At 39.5% G+C, this 22,278-nt stretch overlaps 1 protein-coding gene across 6 annotated transcripts in view; it reads right to left on the bottom strand.

The window, feature by feature from the left end:
• Window positions 1–22,278, bottom strand: part of TMEM156 (transmembrane protein 156) — a 50,556-nt gene that overhangs the window by 12,633 nt on the left and 15,645 nt on the right. For 3 of the 6 annotated variants that reach the window (XM_040625121.1, XM_008701403.2, XM_008701401.2), the window contains exons 2-5: window positions 13,403–13,672; window positions 11,589–11,849; window positions 8,551–8,670; window positions 6,849–6,932 (exon numbers count right to left, since the gene is read on the bottom strand). In XM_040625121.1, coding sequence (XP_040481055.1) covers window positions 6,849–6,932; window positions 8,551–8,670; window positions 11,589–11,849; window positions 13,403–13,672 — 735 coding nt within the window. Of the gene's footprint in view, window positions 1–5,261; window positions 5,267–5,738; window positions 6,284–6,848; window positions 6,933–8,550; window positions 8,671–11,588; window positions 11,850–13,402; window positions 13,673–22,278 lie in introns of all 6 variants that reach the window. The other 3 variants (XR_005833452.1, XM_040625122.1, XM_040625123.1) reach the window with 3 other exon arrangements.

Here is a 22,278-nt window from a genome sequence, read left to right as displayed (position 1 = left end):
AATTCTTGATTCCCACTGAGTCACGGAAACTTGCAAGGTGTTTTCTTCGCTTTGTTCCCGATGATTTTCATGTCAAAGACAAGGTGCATCTCCCACAGTGAAGGCACTTCTAAAACCTCCTCATCCTAGCCAGGATCTCTTAGCTGCTTAGAGAATTTGCCCCATCAATTTTTTATATTTGTATTTCCAAAACTACTTGCTCAGCTCTACTTGGTTATGAAATTGGAAAGTCAAAATAGCTAGAAACGAAGAGTAGGAAACAGGGCTAGCTATCCATACTATATATAATCCTTTGTGACCTCTATTTCCCCAATAGTGAATTTACCCAATTTTGTTGTACTTGCTTATTTGTCTGCTTCCTCATGTACAAAGACTGTATTTTATGCACACTATATTCCCCAGAACCAACCTTGGAACGTGACACATAATGGGTAAAAATATGTGTTGAATGACTGAAAGAATGCCATCTAACTTCTTTGTGCCTCATTTTTCTTAATAAAAGTGTGTGTGAGTACAAGTAGGGCAAGAAGTCAACTCTGGGGTGCCGACACCTAGGCATTTGGGGATAAGAAAAATAAGATTGCCCTCTGAGACTTGGTCTATAAAACCAACTCATAATCACAACAGAAACGTACAAAGTGGTCTTCAGAAATCACTCCCAGGCCAAAGTCTATTAAAGTGTGAAAAGTGCTGTGTTAAATGAGCCAATCAGGATACCCCTAAAATGGGGAAGAAGGCCTTTCAAGCTGTGTTAGCAAAGGACTCTTCCTTTAAGAGCTCCCAAACAGGCGTTGGTGGTGATTTGACTTCACACACGGTTCTAAGGAAAGAGGGCACACGTGTTAGCTGTCAGAAGTGTTTTGGCCCATATTTTCTCTCAATTACATTGCTCACTGTGAATTAATACATTGGCTTTCTGCTCTTATAAACCTGTTTTGTGAGCTGGATCAGACAATGGCTCTTTTTCGGTGGGCTACCGTTGCAGGAGGCTGAGCCCGCACGCCTGAAGGAAGGCAGTGGACCAGGTCTATTCACCGATGGGTCGCACCTGCGTTGCCTTGTGGGCGGAGCAACTGGGCAGCCGCCCCTGGCAGGGCCCTGGCCCCGCCCCGCACGTTCTCTTTAAAGGCTCAGCCTCTGTGCTGACACCGGAACTTCCTCGTGACTTCCCGCAAAGCCCGCGTGGCTGCCTTGAAGCTACAAGGAAGAAGCTAAAGGTAAGGGTAAATGAGGTAGTTAAGGTGTGTTTTGACGGACTTTGAAAAACAGAAAGCCTACCAAGTGCAAAACAGAGTGTTTTTCCAAGCGCCTTTGTAAGCTGACTTGAGGGGTCCCCTTGAAATTGGGTAGGACCCAAATATGAGCTCAGCAGGGGTGGGCTGGGGATGGCTGGCCTCGAAAATGGGGCCGTCAGCGCTTCCTTCCTCTCCCTGCGCTTTGGGTGATTCAGCCATGACTCCGTGGTGACAAAGGCCATAATGTCTACTCTGTTGCCCACAAGGTACTTGCTTTCCTTATAAGAACTTCTCCAGAAATGAAGGAATTCACGTTAATCACCACAGATTACCGCGGTCAAGATGGACGAGGACGTTTTCAGATGGTTTGATGATTCTTATTCAGTTCTCTAATCTGGCTCCAAAAAACCTTCCGGTCTTATTTCTTATTGCCCTCGGAATGCAGAACTTCCACGTTGCTAGGCATCATTCTGACCTTTTCGTCACATAAAAACCTGGGCCCTTTTGTGTAAGCCCAAGATAGCTAGTTGCTTTTTAGGGCTAATAGAACCAATTATGGCAGCTTAAAATAGATTTCCATTATTCGAGGAGCCAACTTTCTACGTTCAAAGCTCCATCTGTTATTGTTAACAGTGATCCTAAAACCACTCAGCTGTTCCAAATCTGGCCAGTGTGAAAATCAAATGAGGATGGGAAAGTACATGACTACAAAATTACCTAGAATTAACAACTAACGAGAACAGACAGCTGCCAATATTCTGAGCCATTGTCTCAGCTCCCAGTGCATCCACACTGTGGATATCCTTAGCACTCCAAGGAATAAAGCTGATGAAGTATTTAAAAATTTAGGGGGGGGGGGAAGATGTTTTGAAGGGTCTTTGTAAGACAGCAGCCGCCATTCTGTCCGCATAGTCAATGTAGAATTGTATTTACGTCTCTATATTTATTGGGTACCTATCTATGCCCTCATATGCACTGTGCTATGAGCTGGGGAAGCAGCAATGAGTATAATCAGGTAAAGCCCCCGATCACAAGGAGCTAAGTGGCTTATGGGAGCCACGTCAATCAAATAAACACACATATAAAATAACAGTAATGATAATTGGCACAGAGAGAGATGTGTGGTGTTATAAGGATGTGTGAGAAGGGGAATTGACCTAGTCCAGGAGGTCCAATACGACTTCCCTGAGGAAGGGTCGGTCAAGCTAAGGTTAGAAGCAAACCTTGGAGTGAACTAGACAAAGGCAGGGTAGGAGAAAGGGAGGTCTGCAGGGAGGGGTAAGGGAGGCGGGATGGTCCAGGTGGGGAGAAGATGTTGATCCGTATGTTTTATCATCAGGTCTTCCAGACCTGGCGGAGAAGGTTATCACGTAAAGGCATTCAATGGACAAGTTAGAGTAAATCATCCTATTCTGCCCATAGATTCTTCACACTTAAGAAATTCTTCCTGCAACGAGAGTCACCCTCTGCATTCTGCTCTGTTCTGTAATCAAGCAGATGGCTCCAACCTTTACGGTTTTATGAACCCAAATCCGTACTCTAAGAGTCATAAATATTATAGTTAAGCAAGTAAAAATTAAATTTCCATGTTATTTTGTTTGGTTGTTGGACATCTGGCACGAGTAATTTATCTTCTCTCCTGCTGGAAATCGAAACCAGCTTAGTCTTTATTATGCTGGCCGTAACCATGTTGCAAATTATAATTTTACATTGTCATTAGTTATATTTTGGGGTCATACAAATTACTGGGCCATTCACTTCCTTTTGGCATTTAGTAATTCTCTTTCACAATAAAAATCCATTTTCTTTGCTTCACGGTCCCTAAGAACCTACCCACATTAACTACAAAAAACATTTCACTTTTGCTACATGTACTCTGAGGGTGACTCACACTGTCACGACACAAGCTCCTACAACCTTCTCCAGTGTAGAGAAAGTGTTTCATCTCAGTTTCTAGTGTTAACTGTAAAAGAACAAGGTGAGTTTTGATCTGTGGCTTGAACCAGCATGAGTAAACTCCCTAGTTCACCACAGCCCCTAAGCGGTGTGCCAGAAAACCTGCTGGCCAAAACTGAGTTTGAACCCCGACTCTGCCAGGAACTGGCTGTGGGTCAGTTACTTAAACTCTCTTCGTTCCAGTTTTTCGCATCAGGAAAAAAGCACGATTCTTGTAAAATAAAAGAAAATGTTATCTGTGAAAGTTGCTTAATGAATGTGTGTAGTTTAATTAGGCTTCTCTTCTCCTAAGGCAAGGGAGGATGGTTAGAATCTCCCTGGGACATCAGCTCTGTGAAAGCAGAGACTGTGCTAGTCCAGGCCACTGTCTCATCAATGCTTAGCATGATGCCTGGCCCTGAGTCGGGGTTCAACAGATTTTGGTTGAATAGTTGAAGGTGAAGAATGTCAACTTTTAACGATTTCACCATGTTTGATGGACGGAGAGGGGAGAGATGAAAGGAGCCCCTTCATTGACCTATTAAGCAGGAGTCAGTGGAAGCTCTCATCCTAGGAACCTGGTGTTAGAGATATTTAGTTATTGGCTGTCCAACACGTGGACATCTCTGGGGTGCTCTCAAAAATGCAGGAAGCCAAAGGGGCAGATATCCCCTTTCCCGCTTCCTGGCACCCAGAGTACCAATCCATGGCCTGCCCTTGGGCAGTCAGATAGCCCTCCTTGGACCTCGCCATCCTGGACAGTGATGCAGAGCAGAATGGTCAAAGGGTCTTGAAGCTCAGAGGAGTGTTCAGTGGTGGTGACAGCAGCAGAAGCAGTCTCACCAGATCATTCCCATGGTGACCTTGGCTATACTCTTGGCTGCCTGGCCTCCCTTAACTCCTGTTCCTTTTCCAGCCACTGAATGCTTAACATTCCTGGTGTTTCTACGGGTTACCTACTGGTTTTCCAATAGGTTTCCTTTTGGTCAAGCCAGCCAAGTTGATTGCTATTGTTTGGAACCAGTGATTGGGGTCCTTGTCCCCTGCTCCTGCCCCTGACTTTGGTCTCCCAACGTGACCAGCCCTTTAAACACTGTTTCCAGGGATACATTTCAAATTGACTTCTGCATAGTTCTCCAAATCTCTTCTTCAAAATAGTCAATGTATTCCATGATTCTTTGACATCCTTGGCAATTCTGTAGAGTTATATATTCTTTAATGAAGTCGAATTATGTTCCCTCTGATCACTCTCTGGCTCTTTGTTTTCATCTTTCCCAAACCCCAAGATGAATTTCTTGCTCGTCTGCTCTATCCTCTCCATCCCCTCTATGACACTCTCCTCATTTCCTCTTAGGCTTTGTGTGATTTAATAAGCTTTTACTGTGCACAAACTACGTGCCAGATATTATGCAGGGGCCAAGGATCCAAAGCTGAAGAAGACAGTCATCACCTGTGTGAAGATAACAGTCGACTGAATACAATATAAAGAGGATTCATGCCAAGACAGGCCACAGAAGCCATCACGCTTCTCAAAGCAAGGGAGAAAATATTAGAGACCTATTAAAGCTTGGGATGTGATGCTTTGAGACACGGCTCTCTGCGGCCAGGAGAGGCCTTCCTCTGCCCGTGTTCACTGTGCTCCAGGACATGGGGCCAGGTTCTTGGTAAACTCGCTTTATTTCTCTCGTCCTTTTGAGGGTGTGAGCCTATCTAGCTCCGTGTGTACGTGTGTAACAACACTTCCTTTGTAATACATGAGCAACCGGAGAGACATTCTGGAACATACAGCTTGAGACGACAGCAGGCTGCTCTGCTGAGTGTGACTGTAGTCACTGCTCCCTTTGAACCGTTTTTTGTACTCGTGTTACTGCTCCGCCAGAGAACCGTGCTCGCATGTTTGTGCCCTATATTCTCACCACTGCCTGTAATCCATCATGACAAAGGCCTTAAAAATGGTACTCGAGGGAGACATTATTTCCTCCCCATTTCTCTCTCAGAAAGAGCAACTTATAATAGGAGGGGGGAAATTCCATATAGGTTAAAGGATTATAAATAATAAGAAAGAATCTGCTTCTTCCCACCCCACCCCACCCCCCCTTAAGATGCTAAGCCTCAGAAGGACTCTTGATTTTAAAAAAGGGCCAGCACCCGTTGGCTAGCTCTAAACATTAATATCATGCGCCTGGTAATAAAGCTAGGGTTTTTAGTGAGAGCTATTAAAGGGAGCGGATGGCCGAGACAGTTTCCTCTGGTGAATGAAAATCAAAGGCTCATAAATACATCTTGTGATGTTAGGCTTGTGGTTAGCTAGTACTTTAAATTTGTGATTCCCCTGATTATATGAGTTGACAGGGGGGCTATTGACTTTTTCTCAGACAAAGCTGCAGTGCTTAAAATTATGACTTGAAAAGAGCAAGGACCAGGATTCCTGAGGCCACTGAAAAAGCTCAGCAGAGCTAGGTTAAAACATTCCTGGTGTATGAATGTCAGGCCTGGGTCCCGCCTAAGAGGGGAGAACAAGGGAAATGCCATTTTCTCCCCATAAAGATGAATTTTGGCATTGGAAACCAACTTCTGATTTTAATGTCATTAATCAAAACCGTCACAGACCACAAAACTTCCATCGACGTTCCACGCATTTAGCTGGTATCAAATGATCACTTAGCTACTGCTTAGAATTAGCCATAGGTGAATACTGCTAACGCAGAGAATAGAAAGTGTGAATTTTTTTAAAAATTGAGTTCTTTCGATGCACTCAATCCAGTTTTTCCTCAAGCTAGAGATCTGAGTCTCTGCTAATCTGCATAGATAAGAAAAGCCTCCGGAGCAGAGTTCCCAGTGAAATGGGGTGTGGATCTGCACTCGGTTACAAGGCAGCTGAGGTGGGCGCCTTGGGCTTGGTTCACTGTCCCTGCATTTTTGAAAACCATTAAACACCAGACCTGAAGCCCCCTTATCTGACGTTTCACAAAGTCTGAAGGAGCCCGATCACCGGCTGGACACAAGGAGCCGTAGAAATATCACTCATCATGCCTCGGTTTGCAAAGAGTCGAGGAGATCGTTCCACAGATGAAGAGCACTTTGCCCGTGTCCCGTTCTCCCTCTCTTCCTTTCTAATAAGATTTGACAGATTGAATTCAGAAGGAAGCTTCACAATTAGGAGATCGAACCACAGCGTCTGTGCTAACAGCTCCTTGAGCTGCTCTAATTAGGGTTCCCTGATTCCATTTCTGTTTCTTGGGAGAGGACAGGGGACTTTTTAATTGGGGCTATTAGAAGTTCTCTTTACACAATGACACCCTTTGCTAAGTAAAAGCTCCAGCAGAAGCCATGCCCACTCTGCAATTACTTCTTGCAATTCTGAGGAATAATGGTATCTTGTCTCATTTAAAAATAATCTGAGGCTTCTTCCTTATTGCTTTCTCTCCTCTGCCTACTCACATGAATTTCTTCTTGCCAATTAGGCATGCTTTCCATTATTTAAGGAGCTGGTTTTGATAATAACTGTCCCCTGATAATAAGACATATTAAACTAGATTTCATTTGCCCACAGCTCCTTTCTTCCAGATACAAGGCTAATTTAAATGAGCTCAGATCATTCGATCTTGGGTCTATAGTGAAATGGTGAAGGACTGGGGTTCTCAAAGCCGGGCTTTGTCAGTACGTCACAAAACTCACCTGAAATAACCCGCACGTTCAGTGTTCGCAGTTTCTCGGAATCCTGTCCTCTTAAGAGAGCAGAAGTGGGTTTGTATTTATGACCTATTCCAAGAAAAGAAATTAAATATTTAAATGATAAACAAGCACATTCTTAATATATATTCCCCGTGTTGATTCAAAGGATTACCAAGGAAAGTGGGCCATTCACAACAGGGCCAGGAGTAACAAGACATTAAGGGCTTTCCTCGTTATTTTCCATGAGCAAACAGAGGATCTTTCTAAAACAAGTGGTTTCTCCACTAGCATAAATGCCATCATGCCATCTCCTCTAATGAAAAGCACCAGCTCTTTTGTACAGAATATTATATTGCTCACATTAATATACATAGATATGTACAGAATATTTAATGCATATTTAATAATATTTAATGCCCTAAATGGTGTGACATGTTTCATTACTTTATATGCTTGGATTTGTAAGGCAAGCCTTCAAAAACCACCAAGCCTATCATTAGGGTGGATGTTCATAAAATGTTCACTCTCCGCTATTGTTGCTTTCTAGACTTTTTCTCTATCTGGCTTCTGTCTTTCCTAATAGGCAATTATATGGAAAAATAGATCAAGAAACTTAAAACTATTTGCAAATAACATATGTTTATTTAAAATAATGTTATTTTTAAAACTAGAAAGACCCTAGGTCTTAATTCTGACCTTTTGTTAGCTGTGTAACTTTGGAAAAACGACTTCATCTTTCTAAGGCTCAGGGGGTTTTTTCATCTATAAGTGAAAATAGTCATACACACCTTGTTTAAGTACTTGGAAAATCTAGTTTAAAAAAAAAAACTTCTGAAAGCGTTATTCTACAAATACACAATATCGGTGATGTTATTATATGTTAGCTTTATATACTAAGGTATCAGTGGCAAGACTTGATATGAAACTGCTTTCCAGAAATACCTGCAACAGGGACGTTTGGTGGCTCAGTCGATTAAGTGTCTGATTCTTGATTTTGGCTCAGGTCATGATCTCAGGGTCATGGGTCGGAACCCCACATGGGGCTCTGTGTTGAGCATGGAGGCTGCGTAAGATTCCTTCTCTCCCTCTACTCCTCCCCCCTATCCCTCAGGCCTGATATTCAGCCAGTATATGCATGGGTCACACACCAGAAGGGTTGGTATATGCGTGGGTACACACCACTGGGGCCATAAGTCAATGTCCATCCTGATAGGTGGATGCCTAGGTCATACTAGTTAAATATTTTTAATATCACCCCCATTGCCTGATTTCTAATTACACATTATAGCTCTGCCTTGCCAAAAATCTACTGACACCCTTACACCTATTAAAAATTGACTCCCATTCCCACTTTTCACTTAGAGCCACTCTGCTCAAGATCTCCAGCTCCAAAATTCTTGATCGCCAGCCTATTCTTCTGCCTCTTTTCTTCCTTCACTTCCACTAAGCCTCTGGTCAACCTCCAGCCTCCTTCAGCTCCTGCCCAGCCTCCCCTCCTATTCGCTTGTTTAAGTAGACAAAGACGCATGAAACTCTTCAAATGCTAACACTGTGTCTTACTTATGTTCATATTCCCTGGGTTACCTAGAACTGCCACTTACACACAGTAGATGCTCAATAAATTATAAATTAAAAAGAACATACATCTATAGAGAAGACCCTAACTGGATTGTCCCAAACAATGGATTTATTCCTAAATACTTACTCCGCCATTTCCACATTCTTCTGTGGCTTTCAAGTATTTTGTGGAGAGTGAGGATGAGAAAAAATATAAAAACGACTAGAACTAAAACATACCAGGTGATCTTCATGGAACAAGTGAAATCTGCAAAGAAAAGAATACTATAAGGATACAATAAAATGACGCAACAGAGAGAGGCCACATGGTGATGTGGTTGTGCTCCAGTACACATTCTAGCCTTAACTGAAAAGCTGAATATATAACCATCCCTGTTATAGGGTCGTTTGCCCTCCTGATTTCTTCCCTGATATGTTAACGAAGAAATTTGACCGGGGAGCTTCCAGGGATCTCTTTGATTCCAAGATTCTAGGATTAATTTCACTTACAGGTCATGTTGGTGTTAGTTTTCTTTGGTTGCTATCATTAGCTAAGTCTACAACAAGATGAGTCCCCCAGTCAGGGCCATTTGTAATTAACAACTGTGGCCCTGGGCCACACAGTCAAAAATTATGCCCTTAAATTGACAAAGAGATAGTGTGAGGAAGATGGAGAGGCAAGAAAAAGACAGAAAGGGCTGGACTGAGGCATATAAAAGGCCAAAGCAGATGAATAATCAGAACCCCCTTTCTTCACGGATTCTTGCTGCAAGGTTCAGATCAGGTGCACACATTAATTAAACATACGGTTACCCTAGGTAAAACCTTGTCCATACAAATGACAGTGAGGCACATGAGAAAGATAGTCCCCATCCAGCAATAGTTTAGCACCATCTCCTTTGGTCCCATGAAGATACAGTGGTCAGCAGACCTAGGAATCAGTGACATAACAGAAGGTGATCTCATCACATCCAAGGCATAACTGTCTACTGTTTTCCCAAGCCACCCTCTGTACCTCTTCCTTGCACACAAAACACAGCACTCTCTCAAAGTTAGCAGGATACATAACTCGTTTATACCCTTGGATGATTGCCCTTGTGAGGTTCATGATCCGGGTATCCCTTTCACAGGACCTACCCCTATGGGCCGATGTACATTATATAGCCATCCAACATTTATTTAGAAAAGAGGCAGAATCCACAAAAGGTAAAAGTTGACTGGGATGGTAGCACTCAGCCTTCCCCAAATCATCCCATGCTATTCAGCTACAAACTTGCATTCCCTGCTCAGCGAATTAAAAGTATGCAGTTAGTTAACTGGAATAGAAGACTTGGAGTGCCAGCAAGAGCCACAGTAGGCCCGATGACCAAGGGGTCATTGGGCACTGATGATCAAGCTATGAGAAGAGAACCGTGCATTCACCGACTTTATATAGCAATAGCGGAATGTGCACAACTGGGGTCAGGCCAGCCCGAACAGCCACCAAAGCATCAGTGCAAATGCAGAAGAGTATGTCTCCCCACACCCCAGGCTGTCCACCTACCCCCCATCCCGGCAGTCATCTTGGAGAGGAGCAAGGGAGAACAAATGGGAATTTGGAAAAAAAAATCTGAAAAGACAATTTAAATTATTGTTTCAGAGTAAATTTACCAGATTTACTTTCACCCCCTGGTGGATAGGGCTTTTAAGGGAGATCAAGTTCGTCTCTGCACAGCAGAGTAAAATATAAATAAATTTAAACCTTCTACACGTGGCAAATAGATATGCTTTTTCTAAAATACAAGACTACGTATTTGTGTACCACTGTTATCTTTCTGAATTATGGACCCAAGAAAGCTGGTAACATTATTTCACTTTGACTATCATGTATGGATTTTTTTCATGACACAAAAAATTCTCTGCAAATTATTGTTATGGAAATGCCTCTTTTTCCTTTATGTTTTAGAAAACATAAAAAGCAATTAGATGGATGCGTGGAAATAAGCATGATTTTAATATTTATAATCCAGACCACTTTATCTTTCAAACTTCATCACTGTCACCTTCTCTATGCCCCCCCCCCATCTCTCCAAAGCTTACCTTCCAACCTCACTCCTAACCCCAAGGGAATTGCTCTCTCTGTTCAGATCTTCTCAGATCCTCTCCCATACCTGACACACATACACACGCCCTGAAATAACCCCTAATTGCAGAGGCCATAGCGCCCTGAAGACTGACTCACAAGAGAAATTCCTTTGAAGCCTTCTCTTTTACTGTAAAAATGCATACATATTATGTAGTTGTATTTGCTTTAAAATATAATATTTTTAAAATAATTACCTCTAAAAAATTAAAGGTTTTTAAAAAGCATTCTAAGGCGACCAGAAAGGCTTCCATTATGTCTGGAAGCTCACAAAGCCCAGGAACTGGCTCTACCGTCACACCTGTTACCCCGGAAGCACTTGCCCAATTGTTTTACATTCATCTCTTTTTGTGGCCCTAATGCTAGCGCATTGCTTGGCATATAGTAGGCACATATTAAGTGCTTATATCATAAAATACTCTTCCAAAATAGATTTGATAGTAAAGTGAGGCACACTGCTTAGTAGAAAGGATCAATTGTGGTAATTCGGAGAGGGTGCCGAGGAAGCTAATAAGCCTTAGAAGTAAGATAGGTGTGATTTTGATCTTTTGGACTCCTACCTTTCCCTCAGAGCTATCTGGTGACCCAAAGTGCCTCATCTGCACCCTGCCTATCTCCATGGCTTTATATCAGAAATCCTGTTTTATTCAGTCCTGGTTCTTGACTCTAGCAGAAGACATAAGTCAACTCGAAATAAGATTTTAATAGCCCATCACAATGTACGTGGATATTTGCATTTAAAAATAAATTTTACCCTTTAATACCCAGGTGTGGTAGGTTTACTTCAAGCACAGCTAATAGGCATGTCCAAAGTTACTCTGAGGTCTTCTAGTGCCCCTCAAATCACAACCCACAGATGCCTTCTCTGCTTCTGAGTACAGCTAGACCTCAGGAAGAGCAAATTTTGAAAGAAAAAATAGATGATAGGACTAGCATTCCTTCCAGGCATATTATTGCATCAACAAAATTCTTCAACTATTTAACTCTTAATGACGTTAATGTGTTAGCCTTTATTTAATTTCGTATTCAATTCTCTTTTTCCTCTAACTTCCTTAAACACTTACTCTTGACATCCATTTCTAGGTGCAAAGAAATGTGTGTACAATTCTTCAGGTATTCCATAGTCCTACAAGTATGGTTCATAGACTTTTCCGTGGGTGGATCTTCCTCCATGATTGCTGGCCTTCTCGCGTGGGTTTTTAGATTACAAGTAATGTTATAGTCTTCCAAGGGACCAACTATAGGAGCTGCAGTGAAGTTGAAATGTTGACAAGGTGAACGAAAATCATTTGCCTTCACTTCCGTTGATCCTTTCATGATAAGAACTAGAAAGAGATTAAGAAAATGTTATTTGCAAAATAGTAATACATAGTAAGAAAACACACACCGCTCAACACTAAATACCGTTCTTCCTCTACAAAAAAGGTAGAAATAAGTTCCTTGCACTAAAAATAATGATTAAAGTGCTTATGTTTTTTTTTAAGATTGTGAAAACCAGGTGATAGTAGGGTTGAAATGGAATTGGAGCATCTCAAAGAAAATACAGACATTTCCTTGATGACTTGTGGGACAGATTATAATGCTCCATGCCAGAAATGCCCCATTATGCCCATTCCGAATCCCTGGCCAACCAGAGAAGAAGAAGAAGGAGAAGGAGGAGGAGGAGGAGGAGGAGGAGGAGGCGGCGGCGGCGGCGGAGGCGGCGGCGGCGGCGTGGGGAGAAAGAAAGGGAAAGAAAAGAAAGAACACAAGGAAAGGAAGAAAAAATAAAATGATTGCCATTGCTTTAAGCCACTGAGTTTCGAGGTAGTACGTTACACAGGCATAGCAATGGGCATATCAATGCACTGTCCTACATTTCAAGGAGGCAGAGAGGGAGCATCTGGGAGTTAGCAAGCCGCAAAACACTTCCTAGTTCTCTATCACCATAAAGGTATTTCCCCAGCTTGCTTTCTGGTGAACTTGACTCAGAACCCTGCGATAGTTGAGTAAGAACCCAGAAAAAGATCTTTTAGACTTCATTCCAAGTCAATGCCAGGAAATCTCATTCCTGTTCTGAAAGAATGGGGAAAAATGCCAATATGGAGTGATACAGGAAGCAATCTCACTGAATAGGTATAAATAATAAATTCGATGCTTGGGCCTGAGGCCACTAGTATATTTTATGACTACAAATGAGTTACTTAATTTTTCAATAATGCAAGTTGATTTGATTTAATTAAGTAATATATATTGATCTCAAAATAGATGCAAGATTCAGTTAGACATTACACATAATATGTAGTTATTCTTTCATTTATTATTCATTAAAAATATTTATTGAGTGCCTAATGTCAGACATTAGGCCAAGATCTGAAATATAGTGAACAAAGACAAAGTGCCCAACATTGAGTGGACAGTTAGACAAGTAAAAAGACAATTCATACACAGTGGATAAATGTTGGGCCGGAGAAGGTACAAATGTATCGAGGATTCAATGACTTCTTAGAAAATCCAAGTTTGATTTTACTTTTTTAATTTTTAAAAATTCAAGACCTTTGAAGAGAGCATGCTAAATACTCTTTAAATCATCAAATGTACATAAATCATGGGGCATTTTGATGTATTTTAAAAGTAGAAATTTTTAAAAAATTTTTAATAATTTTTATTTTGTTATATTAGTCCCCATACGGTACATCCCCAGAAAAGTAGAAATTTTGTTTTTGATAAAGTAAATCAAGAATAAGTAATATCCCAAAGCCCTACAAGTCACTCATTAAAAGCCACACTTGCTGAATGTTCTGGTACTACTGGATTTTAAATTGGAATATATTATTACTTTTTTTAACAGACTAAGGTAATTTATTCTTGATAAACTTTATTATCACTTTACATTTACCTTTTGATGTTTGTTCCTGAGAAATAAAATTCATGCTTTTTTTGGACTCACAAGCCAAACATGAGGAGCACGTTTTCAGTTCACTTGTGATGCCTTGGCAAATCCTGGTGAAGTTTTGAAAGTTGGAGTGATTTAGAAAGATGCCCATAATAGTCTGAGTTTCTCTTACTGGTTTCAGAAAAGTCACAAAAGAAAAATTTAAAGAGCAGAGTGAATAGTTGAAATTAGGTTGCAAACACACTTCCAGACATGATAGCTCCAATATATTTCCTATAAAGGAAAAAAAAATTGTTTACTATGATATTCTGAGGTTTTGTCATTCGAATCAATACACAATAAGCTTCCAGTTTTTCTTAGGTGGATACAGTATATTTCAGCTTGTCAGTGACAAGTCTGTTTTTATATGAATTAACATCTACTTCATTTAAATATTTCTTTTAAAGATTCGTAAACATTCCTTATTAATTTTCAGAGAAGAGAACTAGAGATGTTCTTGGAAGCCCTAACATTTTAACCATTCTCTCCTGGGAAAGCTCTAGAGGCCAGAAGTTTAACACCAATTTAATTAGTCTGAAATCTAGATGTTTGCATGACCACCATCCCTTTGAAGGCTCCAGGGAAGACTCTGTTCCTTGTCCCTCTTCCAACATTTGCTGGCTGTTGGCATTCCTTGGCATGTGGCCACATCACTCCAATCTCTGACTTTCTGGTTACATTGCCTTCTCTATGTCTCTGTCTTCTACTCTTCGGTCTGTGTCATCTCCCTCTGCCTCTCTCTTATAAGCATCTCATATAGGAGATTTGTAATTGGGGGCACCTGGGTGGCTCAGTTATTAAGCGTCTGCCTTTGGCTCAGGGCGTGATCTCAGGTTCCTGGGATCGAGCCCCACATCAGGCTCCTCCGCTGGGACCCTGCTTCTTCCTCTTCCACTCCCCCTGCCTGTGTTCCCTCTCTCACTGGCTGTCTCTCTCTGTCAAATAAATAAATAAAATCTTTAAAAAAAAAAAAAGATTTGTAATTGGATCTAGGTTCCACCTGGGTAATGCAAAAGCATAAAGTTAATCCCATCTGTAGAGACCTTTTATTCCGTGTGTGGTAACATGTACACGTCCCAGGCTTTAGCACAGAATCTCTTTGGGTAGCCCTCATTCAACCTACCTGAACCTCCAAAGATGAAATTTAACAGGGTGACATCATAATTTTAATTTTTGCCTGAAGACAAACGTCAGATACGGAAATGATGATACAAAAGAAAGAATACTGCATTTGAAATAAAAGACAAGGACTCTAGTGCTATATCTGTCATTAGGCAAGACACTTGGACAAGTGACATAATCTCTGTAATCTTATTTTCTCATCAGCAAAATGGAGATGGTAGCCCTAGATCCTGCTAACCTCATAGGGTTATAGTAGGATTAAGTGGTATAGTGCATATGAAAACACTTTTGAAATTTGTACAAATGTATATTATTTAAATTTCAAACCCATAGGGATGCCTGGGTGGCTCAGTCAGTTAAGCGACTGACCCTTGGTTTCGGCTCAGGTCATGATCTCATGGGTCATGGGATCGAGCCCTGTGTTAGGCTCCACACTCAGTGCAGAGTCTGCTTGAAGATTCTCTCCTTTTGCCCCTCCTGCAACTGATGCACATGCTCTCTCTCTCTGAAACGCGCAAGCTCTCTCTCAAATAAATAAATAAACCTTTTTAAAAAAATTCAACCTACATTCCAAAGTGAAAATTAAAAATTCAAACTTCATTTAGGGTAGGAGTATCTGTGATTCAATTCACACAAGTAATTAAAGCTCATTCTATAAAAATCGAGAATCCCTATTTAACAGTCATGATCAAGGAATAGGTATCCCTAGTCTGACAGCCATTTGCTAGTGTGAGAAAACAATTCATATGCTCAGTTGTACCTTTATGTGGCTTTCTTTACCATTTCTTGTGCAATCATATAGGGCAAAATAAATTTTTATTTTTCTAAATAACGTGGAGCACAATGAAAGAATCACTTCAGTTCTTAAAATGATTACTCCTAGTCATAGAACTTAGTTCAATCTTAAGAGAAAACCAGGCTGTTGACTGATACTAAAGAATTTCTTATTTGTGGAATTTGTACTTTAATAATGATTCCATAAGTGTTTCATTGTTGATGATTATATTTTTATTTAATAAAATTAGAGGCTTATTACCAGCCTTTTACATTTGAAGTTGTTTTTGTAATAATTCACATGTGATTTCCAGAGATAAACACATTTCATACTTGAGTTGCTATAAAGGTTTTTTGGGGGGAAAAGATGGTATTTTACTCAAATCCACAATTTTATGTCTTAATATATTTATAAGCGAAGTTGTGATCAAATGTAACTAATTTTTTTTTTTAAAGATTTTATTTATTTATTTGACAGAGAGACAGTCAGCGAGAGAGGGAACACAAGCAGGGGGAGTGGGAGAGGAAGAAGCAGGCTCCCAGCCGAGGAGTCCGATGTGGGACTCGATCCCGGAACGCCGGGATCATGCCCTGAGCCGGAGGCAGACGCTTAACGACTGCGCTACCCAGGCGCCCCAAATGTAACTAATTTTTAAAACTGTCTTCAGTAATAATGTCCCAGGAAGGAGATAGAAATGTAACATCTGATGGAACTCTATAACCTATGTTTTTTTTATACTACCAAAACACACAAAAACATTTCATGCCATGTTTCCATTTTACTCACTGGCATTTTTCATCTTAGAAAATTTTCCATTTCTTGAACTTGTAATCCTATGATACAACCAAGATAGGGAAATAGAAAATTTTATTGTCTATATTACAGTCTTCTTACCCAATAAGTGACCAGCCAGGCTTTCTAGAATCAATGATATTTGACTGTGAGGTCATTTTATGATGGTTTTTAAACCTTAGTTTTATTTTTTATTTTTTTTAAGATTTTATTTATTTATTTGACAGAGAGACAGCCAGCAAGAGAGGGAACACAAGCAGGGGAAGTGGGAGAGGAAGAAGCAGGCTCCCAGCGGAGCAGGGAGCCGGATGCAGGGCTTGATCCCAGGAACCAAGCTTAACGACTGAGCCACCCAGGTGCCCCTAAACCTTAGTTTTAAATAATTCAATTGGAAAGGAAATAAATAGAAGATATATCCTTCCCCAGTATAATTTTAAGAAATAATGAATTCTATTCAATCATTTTTGTTATTAGGTGGGCTATGTTCTCATTTCCATAAACAAGGATATATGAATTTAATTACTGCCATTAATATTGCTGGGAGTCAGACATCTAAATTCTTACTCCCATAGATAGAAATGCATTCCAGAATAATTCTCAGCATAAGTATAGAGAATACTAAATAGGATTAGTAAAATATATTGCAGTATAGGACAAATGCTCAAGTCAATCTTTTTTTTTTTTAAAGAAAACCAGAGAGTAAGGCTAAAGAAACATCAACTATCTTTCTTTTCTTTTTTAACGTCTGCTATAAAACTTTATCATATATAAGCATATGTAAAATGTTGGTGCCAGTTAAAGAATAATAAAGATAAACACCATGTATCTATCGTGTCGATTAAGGATATCAATATTACCAATACCGATATTACCAATATCACCAATATCTCTAAACACCCTATCTCTCCCCATCCCTACATAACCCCTTCCCAGAGGTTAACCACTATCATGAATTTTGTGTTTAGCACTCCTTTGCTTTATCTTAGTCTTTCCAAAATGTATATATTCCTAAATAACATTGTTGCATTTAGCATATTTTAGACATGTATATATATATATATATATATATATATATATATATATATGGACTATACTTTATGTATTCATCTATGATTAGCCTTTTTTAATATGTTTGAGTCTTGTTGCTGCATATAGCTATGGTTAATTTAATTGTCTGTGATATTCTTTGAATGAGTATACCACAACTTGTTCATTCTTCTGACAGTAAACATTTGGGTTGTTTCTATTTTTGCTGTTATGAATAATGCTGCTATGAACCATAGCCCTCATACACTGCTGGTGGAAACATAAAATAGTGCAACCACTTTGGAAAACAGATTTACATCTCTTATGTATATGACCCAATAATTGTACTCCTAGGAATTTACACAAGAAAAATCAAAATACCTATACATGAATTTTCACGGCAGTGTTTTTATTTGTAATAGCTAAGAACTGGAAACAATCTAAAAGCCCCAAACTAGTGAATATTGAAGCAATTCCTGACATACCTATATTACAGAATACTGCTCAGCAACAAAAAGCAAGAAAATACTGGGCCAAACAACATGTACAAAAAGAATCTCAAGTGCGTTATGCCAAGGGAAAGAAGCCAGATACAAGTGATTACATAGTGTAGTATTCCATTTATATGAAATCCTAGAAATGGAAAAATATCTTGACAGAGGGAGAAGGGTTCTTCTGCAGAGGAGAAAGAGGGACCTTTGGGGGTGTTGGAAAATTTTATATCTTGATTGTGGTGCTAATTACATTGGTGTAAACATTTGCCAAACTTTGAACTATATACTTAAAAGGAGAGCATTTTATGAGAGACTATGGACTCTGAGAAACAAACTGAGGGCTTCAGAGGGGAGGGGGGTGGGGGAATGGGATAGGCTGGTGATGGGTAGTGAGGAAGGCACGTATTGCGTGGTGCACTGGGTGTTATATGCAACTAATGAATCATCGAACTTTACATCAGAAACCAGGGATGTACTGTATGGTGACTAACATAATATAATAAAAAAACATTAAAATAAAAAAAGGAGAGCATTTTCTTATATGTAAATTTTATCCCAATAAATTATATTATGAATATTCATAAATGTATCTGCTGGTACAAAAATACAGAAATTTCTCTAGTATACATACTGAGTAAAATTGCTGGGTATTCAGTATGTACATCTTTGATTTTTCTAGAAAATGTCAAATCATTATATGAAGTGATTGTACCAATTAATACTCGTACGTGTGATGTATAAAATTTCCCACTGACATACATCTTGGCCAAGGCTTTTCAAGTTTTGCCAGTTCAGTGCATGTTAAATAGAGTCTTATCATAGTTTAAAAGTGTATTTTCTTATTTTTTTCTACTTTTCCATTTATTCTCTTGGGTTTTGTGTTTTTTTGTGTTCTTTTTTCTTTTAGTATTTTATTTATTTGAGAGAGAGCAAGAGAGGGAAAGAGAGCACAGAATGAGAGAGGAGGGGGAGAAGCGGACTCCCCTCTGAGCAGAGAGCCAGATGCAGGGCTCCATCCCAGGACCCCGAGATCATGACCCCAGCCAAAGGCAGATGCTTAACCGACTGAGTGAGCCAGGCACCCGTTTGTCTTTTTCTTACTACTTCTTAGGAGTTCTCTAATTTTTCTGTTTAAAATTTTAAGAAGTACTTTATTTTTTAAAATATTTTTTAAAACATTTTATTTATTTATTAGAGAGAGAGTACGTACATGCATGCAGGTGAGGGAGGGGCAGAGGGGGAAGAAAATGGGAAAGGAGAGAATCTCAAGCATTCTCCACACTGAGCACAGAGGATGACGCATGAGATCATGACCTGAGCCGAAACCAAGAGTCAGACGCTTAACTGACTGAGCCACACAGGCACCCCAAGAAGTTCTTTAATTATTTTATCAAGATATCTTCTCACAGATTATACCTTATCAACTCATTTTCTTTATGATCTCTTAGTTAAAAGAAGCTCTTAATTTGAATGCAGTAAAGCTATCAATCATTTCTTTACAATTTGTGCTTTGTGCCTTATTTAAGAAATCTGGCTCCCTTAAAATTAAAAAGATCTTCTAGAAGTTTTAAAGTTTTGCCTTTTACATTTATTTATTTTTATTTTTATTTTTATTTTTTTGAGAGAGAGAGGGAACGTGGGTGGGGAGGGACAGAGGGAGAGGGAGCGAGAAAATCTTAAGCAGGCTCCACACCCAGCCCAGACCCTGAGATCATGACCTAAGCCAAAATCAAGAGTCAGAAGCTTAACTGACCGGGCCACCCAGACGCCCCATGTATGTTCTTCAGCTGTCTGGGATCGGGTACAGTGTGGGGTAGGGGCCACATGAATGTTTCCACATGCGATGATCAACTGCATTAGCATTTATTGAGTAGTCCGTCTTTCCCTCACTACTCAGAAAGATGCCTCTGCCATGTATCAAGTATCCATAGATAATGAGTGTGTTTCTGGGATCTCAGTTTCCTTCTATCAGCCCATTTTTGTATCTTTGCAAAGATATTAAAATGACTTAATTACTTTTGCTTTGTAAAATCTTTTATATCTGATAGGTTATCATCTAGGAGTGTCTTAGCTATTCTTGGCCCTTTGCCCTTTCCAATAAATTTTAGAATCAGCTTGTTAAGTTCAGCAAAGAGCCTAGTTGTGATTCTGACTTGAATCTTGAAATCCCCTGGAGAAGAAAGATAAAATACTGAGTTCCTCCTATCACTTTTTCTTCCTTTCTTTCTCTATTTATATGGGCTTTCTTTGATATCTTTCAATAAAATTTCCAAATTCTCTCCATGACTATCTCATATATCCTTCGTTAGAGTTCCTCTTAGGTACCTTATTTTTTGTTGCTAGTGCCAACAGTATCTTTTAAGGAATATGTTTTCAGTTTGTTAGTGGTATATGGAAATACAATTAACTTTTGAATATCAATTTTATTTTCTTGCCGCTTTATAAATTTCCTCGTTAACTTTTATTTCCTATAAATCTTGTGGGCTGTCTATGCAGATATGCATAGCAACTGTAAATAATAACAACTTTATTTCTTCATTTCCAATCCTTATACGTTTATTTCTTATACTTTTTTAAAAAGATTTTATTTATTTATTTGAGAGACAGAAAGAGCACACATGTGTGCAAGCAGAGGGAGGAACAGAGGAGGAGGGAGGGGGAAGGGAAAGAATCTCAAGCAGACTTCCTGCTGAGTACAGAGCCTGAGGTGGGGTTTGATCTCACAACCCCGAGATCATGACCTAAGCCGAAACCAAGAGTCAGACACCTGACTGAGTCACCCAGGTGTCCCATTTTTTTTAACTTTTCTCATTGCACTGCCAGGATCCTCAGGACCACAGTGAATAGACATATTGAGAAAGGTCATCCTTGCTTATTCTCAATCTTAAGAATACTTATAATGTCTCATTGCTGAGAATAATATTTCATATAATGATTTTTGGAGGACCTGTATCACTTTAAGGAAGTTTTCTTCTATTCCTACTTTGCTAAGAATTTTTCATTATAAGGGTTGCTGGATATAACTGAATGCTCATTCAACAACTTTGAGGTGATTATGTGGTCTTTCTTCTTTAATCTGTTAATACAGTGAATTACACTATTAGATTTTCTAGTGCTAATTCATCTTGCATTCCAGGTATAAATCTCAGCTGGTCATTTTATATATATATATATTTATCCAATTAGGTTCTTAATATTTTGTTTAAAATTTTTTTGTTTGTTTATGTAGGCTCCATGCAGGGCTTGAAGGCTTGAATTCATGACCCTGAGATCAAGAACTGAGCTGAAATCAAGAGTCGGACACTTAACTAACTGAGCCACCCAGGTACACCCCAATTTTTTTATCTGTTTATAAATGAGTTTGGCCTGTAAGTTTTTCTTTTTTGTTCTATCTTTGTTAGGTTTGGATACCAAGATGAACTAGCCTTAAAAAATAAATTGGAATATATTCCTGTTTCTTTTTTTTTTTTTTAAGAATTTTATTTATGTATTTGAGAGAGAGACAGAGATAGCAACAGAGATAATAAGAGAGAGCATGAGTGGGAAGAAAGAGAGAAGTAGGCTCCCTGCTCCCTGACAAAGGGCTTGATCTCGGGACCCTGGGATCCTGGGATCATGCCCTGAGCCAAAGGCAGACGCTCAACGGCTGAGCCACCCAGGTGCCCCCATCTCTGATTATTTTTAAGAGCTCTTTAGTTTTCATGTTCTACGGAATTTTGCATTTATTCTGTTTGGGACTTGTTGGGTTTCCTGAATCTGAGGATTTATGTCTTTCATCGCTTTTGTAAAGTTCTCAGCCACATCTCTTTAAACACTGTCTTTTCCCCATTCTGTCTCTTCTCTCCTTTGGTAGCTTCAGTTAGAGATCTCTCCCTCTGTTTCATATTTTCTCTTTCTCTGGCTCTCTCTGCTGTGTTCTCATTCAGATCTATGTTCTCATTCATTAATTCACTATTCAGTTGTGTCTGATCCATTTATTCCATTCCTTATGTTTCTACTTCATGTTATTATATTTTCATAATTAGAATTTCGAGTTGATCCTTTTTCAAATTGACCTGATTATATATTTTTTTAAAGATTTTATTTATTTGTTAGGGAGAGAGTGTGCCTGTACAAGCAGGGGGAGCAGCAGGCAGAAGGAGAGGGAGAAGCAGGCTCCCTGCTGAGTAGGGAGCTCGATGCAGGACTCAATCCCACCAGCCTGAGATCATGACCTGAGCTGAAGGCAGACACTTAACTGACTGATCCACCCTGGTGTCCCTACTCGATTATATTTTTTAAATTTAATTTAATTTGATTTTAAATTCCAGTAAAGTTAACATACAGTGTTATATTGGTTTCAGATGTATAGTATAGTGATTCATAAACCTGCCTGATTATTTTTAGTAGTCTTGTTTCTTACTCATACTTTTTGGTATACTCATACCATTTTTATTGAAACAAACTAAATACTTACTTTATATTATAGATCTCATAACCCCAATCTGAATTCTTTAAAGATCTGATTCTGCTTTTTTGTCTCTATTGACTCTTATCTGTTAAGTCTTTGTGTTTTATGATTGTTTGGGAAATTATTTGAGATATGATTTGAAGATGTGTTCCTCCAGAGAGGATTGGATTGGTGTTTACCT

Source organism: Ursus maritimus, unplaced genomic scaffold (assembly GCF_017311325.1).
Source record: "Ursus maritimus isolate PB19 unplaced genomic scaffold, ASM1731132v1 scaffold_8, whole genome shotgun sequence".
NCBI classification, from domain to species: Eukaryota; Metazoa; Chordata; class Mammalia; order Carnivora; family Ursidae; genus Ursus; species Ursus maritimus.
Note: the sequence above shows the minus strand (reverse complement) of the source record. Positions and strands in the feature narration are given on the sequence as shown.